Source organism: Cajanus cajan, chromosome 3, assembly GCF_000230855.2.
Source record: "Cajanus cajan strain Asha chromosome 3, NIPB_CcT2T_4, whole genome shotgun sequence".
NCBI lineage: Eukaryota > Viridiplantae > Streptophyta > Magnoliopsida > Fabales > Fabaceae > Cajanus > Cajanus cajan.
In genome coordinates this window covers 75,782,517-75,792,175 of record NC_138519.1, presented here as the reverse complement: position 1 = coordinate 75,792,175, position 9,659 = coordinate 75,782,517, and the positions used below count along the sequence as shown (strand labels likewise).

The 9,659-nt window shown below is 36.5% G+C and overlaps 2 protein-coding genes across 4 annotated transcripts; one reads left to right on the top strand and one right to left on the bottom strand.

Annotated features, from left to right (window-relative positions):
• The first annotated feature begins 609 nt into the window (after window positions 1-609).
• LOC109798579 (carbon-sulfur lyase) lies at window positions 610-2,295 on the top strand. 3 transcript variants are annotated; one of them, XM_020358904.3, is made up of 2 exons: window positions 610-763; window positions 1,667-2,295. In XM_020358904.3, exon 2 carries the CDS (start codon window positions 1,721-1,723, stop codon window positions 2,132-2,134), a length of 414 nt encoding a protein of 137 aa, XP_020214493.2. In that variant the 5' UTR covers window positions 610-763; window positions 1,667-1,720; the 3' UTR covers window positions 2,135-2,295. The 3 variants fall into 3 exon arrangements, with proteins under 3 accessions (XP_020214493.2, XP_020214497.2, XP_020214506.2); XM_020358908.3 differs by having other exon boundaries at window positions 612-763; window positions 1,660-2,295; XM_020358917.3 differs by having other exon boundaries at window positions 748-809.
• A 632-nt stretch (window positions 2,296-2,927) lies between these two features.
• On the bottom strand, window positions 2,928-8,947 carry EMB1467 (NADH-ubiquinone dehydrogenase). The gene is made up of 5 exons (XM_083071339.1): window positions 8,374-8,947; window positions 7,242-7,488; window positions 6,418-6,712; window positions 4,704-5,078; window positions 2,928-4,117 (listed from the first exon to the last, which is right to left on the bottom strand). Exons 1-5 carry the CDS (start codon window positions 8,795-8,797, stop codon window positions 3,218-3,220), a joined length of 2,241 nt encoding a protein of 746 aa, XP_082927465.1. The 5' UTR covers window positions 8,798-8,947; the 3' UTR covers window positions 2,928-3,217.
• Window positions 8,948-9,659: the final 712 nt, after the last annotated feature.

Below are 9,659 nucleotides of genomic sequence, written 5' to 3'. Positions count from 1 at the left end.
GACACCCCAAAAAGGAAGTTTATATTGTAATATGGATTTTATTCTCTTATCCATTGACAACAGCCCAATTACAGATAGAAAGGAATCAAATTTTGAGTTGAAGGCCCAATTACTAGCGTGGGCTATCATAGAATTAGACCCATACGGGCAAACCTTACTATTCGTTTATACATTTTATCATACCAACAATTTTTAGCCAAAAATTTAAAAATGCCAGGAGTAAATAAATTAGGTAAAATTAGTTTTCAACTTCTCATGAGCCAGCAGTGATGATGGTAGTAAATAAGACTTTAAAAATTGAGATTATATAAAAATGTTATTCTTATAGTATTTATCCTCGTATATTTATGACTTCATAATTTTAAACGACGTTTATTCATAATTTTCATTTAAATGATATTCTCAGTTTTAGAGTTTTCTTTTTTAATTTTTAACGAATTGTGAGCTATTTTATAAATGTTTTGCAAGTTCAAATTCATTCCTTAATAAAGCCCGTTATTGTTTTTAGTAAATTATCATGAACAACTTATAAGCAAAAGGAAAAATAAATAAGTCAAAGAATTAATCAAAATATAACATATTACTATGACTCTAAGACGCTCTAAAATCCTCATTAGGTCGGTGTATTAACTTAGCATATTAGACAAAAATATTTTAGAGTTATAAATGTGAGTGTCCATTTTTGTGAGTATAAAAATGAAAATGCAAATTTGTCCTCATCATCTTATTCTAATCTAAAGCTGTCAAAGGTGCTGCAAACAAGGTGAGCATATCAAACTGCCCATCTGACCCGATCAAATGAAAAACTTGTTAAGAATCTTTCATTTAATTCTCTTTCTTCATTAGGTTTCTAGTCTACTTGTTAATGATTGTCTCTTTGTTGAGCTATAACTTAGCAAACTTAGTTGTACCACTTCTATGAGTGTTTTCTTTTTTGTTTGATGTTTAAAGCAACCAAGCTTTTTCAATGCTTATTTATTTCCTAGAGTTAGTGGGTAGTGTTGAAATTTTCATAAGTTTCTTGTAAACAATTTCAAGATGCGACCGCGTTTATGGGAAGTTCTTCCTTTAAAATGGATGATGTTTATCTGAATCTAAATTTGGAACGGATAAGAGCAGAGGGTGAAGAATGTTGATTGCTGAGTTATTGTAGTTTGAGGCAAAATTATTGTTGACTAAGTGCAATATAGTTGTCTCAGTGGACACACTCAAAGTGCATCCCATGGCTATGATTATGTATTTCAATTGTGTCTTAAAGCTTTCTGAGTAGGATACTTATGAAGCCAGGAGGAATTCATGTCATATTGCTGTGCATAGTCCCAGCTGTTAGGTCATATAAGGATGATTACTAATAATAAGTTGAACATTTATCTGATTGTAAGTAGATTTTTTTTGTGCATACTCTATAGTCTCTTCCTTCATTTGGTCCTGATCTTGAAAGTTGAAACCTGATTGAGCCACTTTGATTAGGAGTATTTGTCATGAACTCATAATTACCTCTTTGCCGATGTTCAGTATCTATAAAAAATTATGTTCGAGCAGAATCTATTTGCTACTGAATTTGTATCAAAAGGCTGTTTTAGTGCCACCGCTTAATTTTAATTTATGATAGCAATTTCAGTCTCCTTTGACCGAGTCTTTGTGCATGACAAACTATAGTTGGCAGGTGCTTGTGACTCCAGAAGAAGCCAAGATTTGGTTTGTGATTACCGGTCCTGAAATGGATGCTGAAAAAGTGGTGCATACTGGAGGTTGCCATTGTAAGAGTGTAAGGTGGAAAGCGGTTGCTCCTTCTAGTGTTGTGGCATGGGACTGCAACTGCTCAAACTGCTCCATGAGAGCCAATACCCACTTCATTGTGCCTGCTGACAATTTCGAGCTTTTGGGAGATTCTGGGAAGTTTCTTAGTACGTACACTTTTGGCTCTCATACTGCAAAGCACACATTCTGTAAAATCTGTGGTATAACCTCGTTCTATTATCCACGCTCAAACCCAGATGGGGTTGCAGTTACATTTAGGTGTGTTGACCCTGGAACGTTGACACACGTTGAAATCAGGAATTTTGATGGGAAGAATTGGGAAAGTTCTTATAATCAGACTGGCATCTCTTCATATTCGAAGGTGCAAAAGTAACTCAAACATCAGGGAGCAGAAAAAAAGTGATCACTAGCAGTCCTGCATTAAGTTTTCATTCCCTAGATACATTGTGTTGCTACTGCAAATGCTCTGGAAAAATAAACCTGACATGATACAATAATAAAAATGTTCAAGGCCGAGTTATTTGTTTGATTGAAGTACTCTTTTTTTTAGGAATGTTGATGCTTTCAAAACGCATGGTCTGTCAGGAAACTTGAAAAGAGAGACAATTCCTCAAATTGATGTTTTACGACCGGTATATTTACCGAGCATAATCACCCGATTCACCTTTGTGTCATACAAATACAAACGGATTCATGAACAAAAGAAACATAGAATTGCTGTTGAATAAAACCGCGAGACATTGAGAATATAGAGCTACACTTTATTGTCGGCCACTAATAGTATCCCTAATGATGTTAGTGGAACGTAGTATTCCAACACGACCTCAAAATGATTTTACGCATGATAAATAAGATGAAAACCATAAATCAAGCATAAAGTGGCATTTTTTTTTATCCGAGTTTATCTTTCCCCAATTTCGCTGCAGCCTCTTCACTTTGATTTAGTTAGAACTCTGTCAATATTTCTACCAAATTTCAAATGTAACCTTGGACTATTGGATTTAAAAACTTAACTCGTTTTTCAATTTGCCATTTCAATCTTTCTGTTACAATTTCCCCCTTGGGTGATTTAGCACGTTCAATTTACCTTCGGCTTAAACTTCTCAACTTTGTATAAAGGAAAAGTAAATAATTTGCAATAAGAGTTCAACTCTGCACTGTAAATATTTTGCAATAAGAGTTCAACTCTGCACTTTCCTGACTATGGAAAAATTGATCAGACAATGAGTAAAACCTTCACAATCAGTCGGATAACCCAAATTGTACACGGCAACAGTTCTAAAAAGTGGTGCTTTCACACCGCATATTACAAATGGAACAGATAAAGCCTAGTTTTAATTAATTTATTGGATACTTCCAACATCCAATAAGTTTTGGGCTAGCAAAGTCTTGCATGGCCAGGAAGTGAAAAACGTGAATCTTCATTATTGAAACCAAAAAATAAAAAATCCATCTTTCACTTCTTCAACAGCATAGCACTGCATTGTGCCATTATCTTTGATGCCCTGGTAATGGCGTCAGTCATATAGAAATTCTCAATGACAGTCCCGAATGGAGTTGGGTCTACCTTCTCAGAGAAGGTTGGTCTCAGTGAAGATGGCAATGTGGCTGGCTCTCTCTCATCCATGTTCACAAGGTTTGGAGCTACAGTCCTGATTCGGGCCCGAACAGCTCCAACTGTGTCATAGGGCAATCGCACTCCTGCCACCTCAGACAGAGCTCGAATTATTTTCCAATCATCTCTGGAGTCACCAACTGTTGGAACTGCAGGCAATGTTTGTTGCGCGCATCCTTCAGTATTTTCGTATGTTCCTTCCTTCTCACTGAATGCTGCTGCTGGCAAAATAACATTGGCACGATAGACACTCTTGTCACCATGGTGACCTTGATAAACAACAAAAGCATCATCTGGGACCTTGTCTAAGTTTACATCATCAGCACCCATCAAATATACAAATTTTGCGGACTCGAGGGCTTTCTCAGATTGCGGAACAAGTCCAAGGTCAAGTGCAGCAGCCTGGGCAGCGTGGAGAAGCAATACATTAAGACCATTCCAGTCAGGACGGACAACATTTGCTTTTTGTGCAATGGTTTCAACGGCAGCAAAAATTGCATCCTGGTCCTTCCTCTCAAAGACCCCAGCACCCACAATGATAACAGGATTTTTGGCATTTGAGAGTGTCTTGAAAAATGGGTGGGTACCCTCAGCAATTTCAAGAAGTGTTTGAGGGTCAGTACCAAGATGTTTGTGATCATAGTTGAAATCAGTAGCAGGTCCAATGTACCCCACTTTGGCTTGGTTTGCTCTGACAGTCTTGCGTATTCTGGCATTAACCATAGCAGCTTCCACACGTGGCTGCAAATTTGAGAATGAAAACATAAGATAATTTAATACACACCACAAGCAACAAAAAGTATGCATGAATATAAGATCCCAGCAGTATAGATAACCACTAGATGAGCTCAGTCTAAAACACAAAATACTACCAAAAACAAAAAAAGTTTACACATCCTCCTCCATGGCCAAAAAGTCTCAAAACAACAGTTCTAAAGATACTGCCAAAAAAAAAATATTAATGATAGGAAAAACGCATTATCTACTACTGCATATCATTGTAACACTTCAGACCAACCTCTCAGCTGCTGTCAGAGTATGAAGAGAAATGGAAGTATCCTAGGGTAGTGACAACAGAATAAAATACTCTATTCTGGGAAAGCCAAAAAGTAGAATCTTAATTTGGTGACAAGCCAAAAAAAATTGAAAAAACAAAACCATTAAAAAAACAACGAAAACACTGTACGCTTAAATTTACATTAGTAGATTGCTAAATAATTATGGATGAAGTACTAAAAAATTCTAGTGTTTATACACATGAATCATTTGACCATCTATAACATTAAAAAACAGATTATTAAAATAAATGAGAGATAATGTAATATACCTGGGTACCAACCAACAGGAACACATCCGCTTTTTCAAGACCAGCAATGCTAGTATTCATAATATATCCAGATCTGAAATCAGCATTAGTATTTACACTGATGCCTTCTCCCCATACATCATTTGACCCCATCCTATTTAAGAAATCTTTTAGAGCAATCATGGACTCGGCATCAGAAAGTTTGCCAGCTATTCCAACTATTTCTTCTGGTTTAACTTGATGGGCAATCTCTGCTACCACAGCAAGGGCATCACGCCAGTTAACAGGCTTGAAGCGTCCATCAGGACCACGGATCATGGGGTCATTTAGCCTCTGCCTTTTCAAACCATCATAACAAAAGCGAGTTTTGTCCGAAATCCATTCTTCATTTATGTCCTGAAATGGACAAGCAGAAAAGAGTTTTAAAAATAGCTAACTATGGACAGAAACCAACCTCTTCTCTCCCTAGAAAAGGTTTCTTTCTTCTTTTTTTAAACAAAAAGAGAGAGAGAGACCTTCCTATTAGTACTAGCACTAAGTTATGCTATAAGCATAAAAATATAAAACAATATGCTCAAACTAAACATTATAAAGTCAATCCAGAAAAAGATAAATCAAACCCCTTGGTCCAAAAAGATCATTCCTTGAAGGGGCTCCTCACTAGTTGCTCATACAATGTGGATTCACTTCAAAATAATTTGGATTCTCTTAAGTGAGGTTTTCACATGAAATATTAATAGAGAAAGGCATAAAAGTATTTATATCACAATTTGTGGGGCCCTGTACAGTGGATGTGGAACTTTATGTACAGCTTTCTCTCTCTCCACATGGCCCTATCTTATGAAAAATTAAAATGAGAAGATCTCAATTGCCGTAAAAATGTACTCACATTTTAAAAACAATATAGTGAAGAGTTCATAAATCTATGACTCATGGTCAATGGCCCAATTACACTTAAAACCACACCACTTTCCTTCCAACAACCCCCTCTCAAAAAAATAGTGCTACTATACTAGTTAAATGAAACGACATCATAAAGCAAACTGCCAATAAAGGGAGGCTTAAAATCATGAGTAAAAACCTAATGTATTATTTTGAAAGTATGACTAATCAGTAATAAATAACCTGAATAACTACTCAGAGTGGTTTATTTGATCCCCCAAGGTCATAATAATTATTGAGCCAACCTGGTCCCTGTTGAAGGTTTTCCTTTTCTTGTTTAATATTCAAACCCACATTTTTATAATTAATTCTATTAACAGAAAATAATCAAATTGAAATTAAGAGAAAAAAACTCATCAGTTTTTTGGGTACTGCATATAGTTCATTTAACCATGTGTAATGTGTTTCAGAGGCTGCCAGCAAATTTTGAAAACCATCTAGCTTATGCCACGAGTAGTAACTGCTATACAACAATAGCAACAGCCTTATCTCACTAGGTCAGAAAAGTAGTAACTTCCATAATGCCAAAAGAAAAAATAGATCCAAGTTCAAAATTCATCAGTATCGTGTTTTGGTAAGCATAAAGTCCTAATAAGTGTTAGATCAACTTAATGAACAACAATTCTTTTTCTACATAAAATACCATAAAAACAAGAGAGAGGTGCTTCTTAAGCAGCAGCAAACATGGGACAATGGTTTTTCTTACAGAAATTAAATAATTTTAAAAACCACAGAAAATTGAAGCCACAGCAATCACAAACAGCTCAACAAAACTTTTCCACGAGAATCTAACCTCATTTAAACGAGGAACAATGCGCATCACTTCAGGTCCTCTACTATCAATTCGAATATTGGATCCAACAGCATCAGTAACATCAATGGTCTCTGTTCCCTTCAACTCCCAATTTCGGGCTTTAAATGCAAAAGGTTTTGAAGTGAGAGCTCCCACCGGACAGATATCAATGACATTTCCAGAAAGCTCACTTGTCAAAAGTTTTTCAACATATGTTCCAATCTCCTCTCCACTGCCACGACCTAACATGCCAAGATCCTGAACCCCAGCAACCTCTGTTGCAAATCTAACACACCTGTTGGAAAAAAGAAATATCCCACGAGAGCCTGGGACTCAGATAACATTGTTTAACAAGAAAAATTGCATTAAATGACAGCAAAGAGGGCATGTTTCTCAAATGTCAAATGTTGGGTTTCAAAAAATGCCAACACCTATTACTACCAAATGTCAAAGGCAGAAATAAAATAAACCAGAGGTAGTGCTTAGCTGACATTGCAACAAGTAACAAAACAATCAGATTAAATTACCACTCGGAAAGATCACTTTCCTCATATGCAAATTAATTTCACCTGTAAATTTCCTCGACAACTATCATAATGTCATAACCACTACATTTTTAAACAAAATTATGCAACAAAAGGGGTTCTTAATTTTTACAAAAATATTAATTATACAAATAAATATAGTGTAAATAAAAGAATTTGATTTTTGAGAAGAAATTAGCCGTAAAATGACTTCCAACGTGTAGCATGTTTATTAAAATCTGCATTCACAACAATCAGATTTGCAGGGGGGAAATGGGGAAAGTTCCGTCCAATATTGACCTTGTACATTGAATGCACCGAGTCATCACAGTCTTCACCAAAGGTCCAAGATTTTTATCCACAACAGATCTCTTCATTTCAGTGAACCGCCCACGATCAGAGCCAAATGCCATTGACTGATCCTGAAGATCACATTCCCCACCCTGATCACAAATTGGGCAATCTAATGGATGATTCATCAATAAAAATTCCATCACCCCTTCTCGAGCCTTCTTTGCCACAGGTGTGTCAGTCTTAATTTTCATCCCTAAAGATGAACATCTCATTAGATTACATCTTTAACAAGAATCATAGCAGCAACTGATTAAAACCTCATTATAACAAAATAATTCAAGGATGTTTCTCTGTTTTTACATGCATGTGTATATGAAAACTAAACGAGTATAAAATCAAGATCTGAATCATCTGATAGAAAAACAAAGGTATCATCAGCAAAACCAATTGAGACATTATCGTTTTATCTCAAAATGTCTTCATAACTTAAAAAACAATATGAAAATAATGAGAATAATCACAAAGTATTTTACATAAAAAAAATTTTGCAAAATTAAACCAAACATTGATTATTACAAAAAGGAAATAGTTTATGCACCAATAGATTACTCTATCATCCAATCACAAATTGTCATATTTGATAGTTTTGTTGACTTTTACATTAACTACTTTATAACATGATTGCTGATCCTTGCCAATGTAATTTTATTTAATTACATTGACGGTGCACAGAAATTAGACTCTATTACAAAGCACATAAGTGTCAGCTAGGCGACTAAACAATGAATTAAATGTAACTCGGGTAAATTTCACTAGCATAACCATTATCCACAAACAACAACGTGCAAATAACGTAAACCAATCCAGTTTCATGACTATTCTAACGAATTAGAAATCTGAACATAACAGCAACAAACCATACTGTCATCAACTAAGTTCGACAACGTCCATCTAAAATTCGATGCTCCGGAAACCAGACAGAGTACAACTAATCAAATCAAATCAAATTAAATTAAATTACCAATCACCAGCAACATCAAACCCTAACGAACTACGTCAAACTATGGGATAATCAATCACAAAACCGACACCGAAATCACAGAAAGGTAAGAATAAAACGGAAATGAAAGACGCTAACCAGGAAGAGCGGGCATGGCGCAAGAGGCAACAGGCTTGGGAGATTTCTCGACCTCGACGAGGCACATGCGGCAATTGCCGGCGATGGAGAGTCTGCTGTGGTAGCAGAACCGAGGAATGTCGACGCCGGCGACCTCGCAGGCCTGGAGAACGGTCATTCCCTTGGGGATTTTCACGGGATAACCGTCGACGAACACCTCGATGGCATCTTCGGGGTTGGTGAAATGGACGCGCGCGCCGGCGAGCGGCGTCCGCGGCGGGAGATCCGCCGGCGGAGGCTGTTCCGTCTGCGCGGCGGAGGCCTCGGGATTCCGAAGCTCGGTCTTGGAGACAATGGTTCGGAGGAGGAAGGCGCTAGGGTTTTGCGAACCGAGGAGCCTCGAGGTTGGTCTCACGGCCTTCGAAGCTAACAAACCGAACCCCATTCTCTTCTTCTGCTGATTCGCTCTCTCTTTGGATCGATTGTGACGTTGTTTGGGGCTGCCACACGCGAGAGACCCAGATCGTTGGAGCAACCTTCGATTATTGAAGCTGCGATGTGAGTGTGTGAATCGTGTGATGCGATGCTTGCACGAAGAAGGAAATGGTTTTTCGGATATGGGTCGCTGGGTCTTCTGGCCCCGGTACTCGATTTGGGTTTTACCCGACCCGGTTCTTTAATAAGTGGTTGAAAATGAATGATAATTGCTTTGAGGCCTTCCGATTTATTCGGGAAGGCCCATTAACAACCGACTTACCAAATTTAATTTAATGACTTGTTTTAAAACTTTTACACATGTTGTATATACTTAATAGATTCTATATATTTCATGACCACCGCAGCTCAACTTTGTAGAATTTGATTTGCTTACACCCAGTATAATTATTTTTATACTTTTAACCAATTATAAAATATTGTTGGTATAATTTTCAAAATAATTATTTAAAATTAACAAATTCACTGTTTATAATAGTTTGTGATTAAATAATAACGTTAAAAATCTTTCAACAAAATTTTCAAAACATTGATGTCTGGCTTGTGTGTTACACGAGCTGAAAGAGCAGATTTGAGAAAGGAGGAAAAATATCTACCAACAACATTTTTGGACATTTTTTATTAGGTTAAATTACTGTTTTCCTATCCACTTAAATCTTAATTCACAATTTTAATGTATTTTTTAATTACATAATTTTAATCTTCTAATTTTAAAAAATCTCTATTTTAATCCGATCGTCGAATATGCATACGCATGCAATAGTTGGACAATGTGAAATACAATTGAAGTCTCACTTTTTGTATGAGCATTT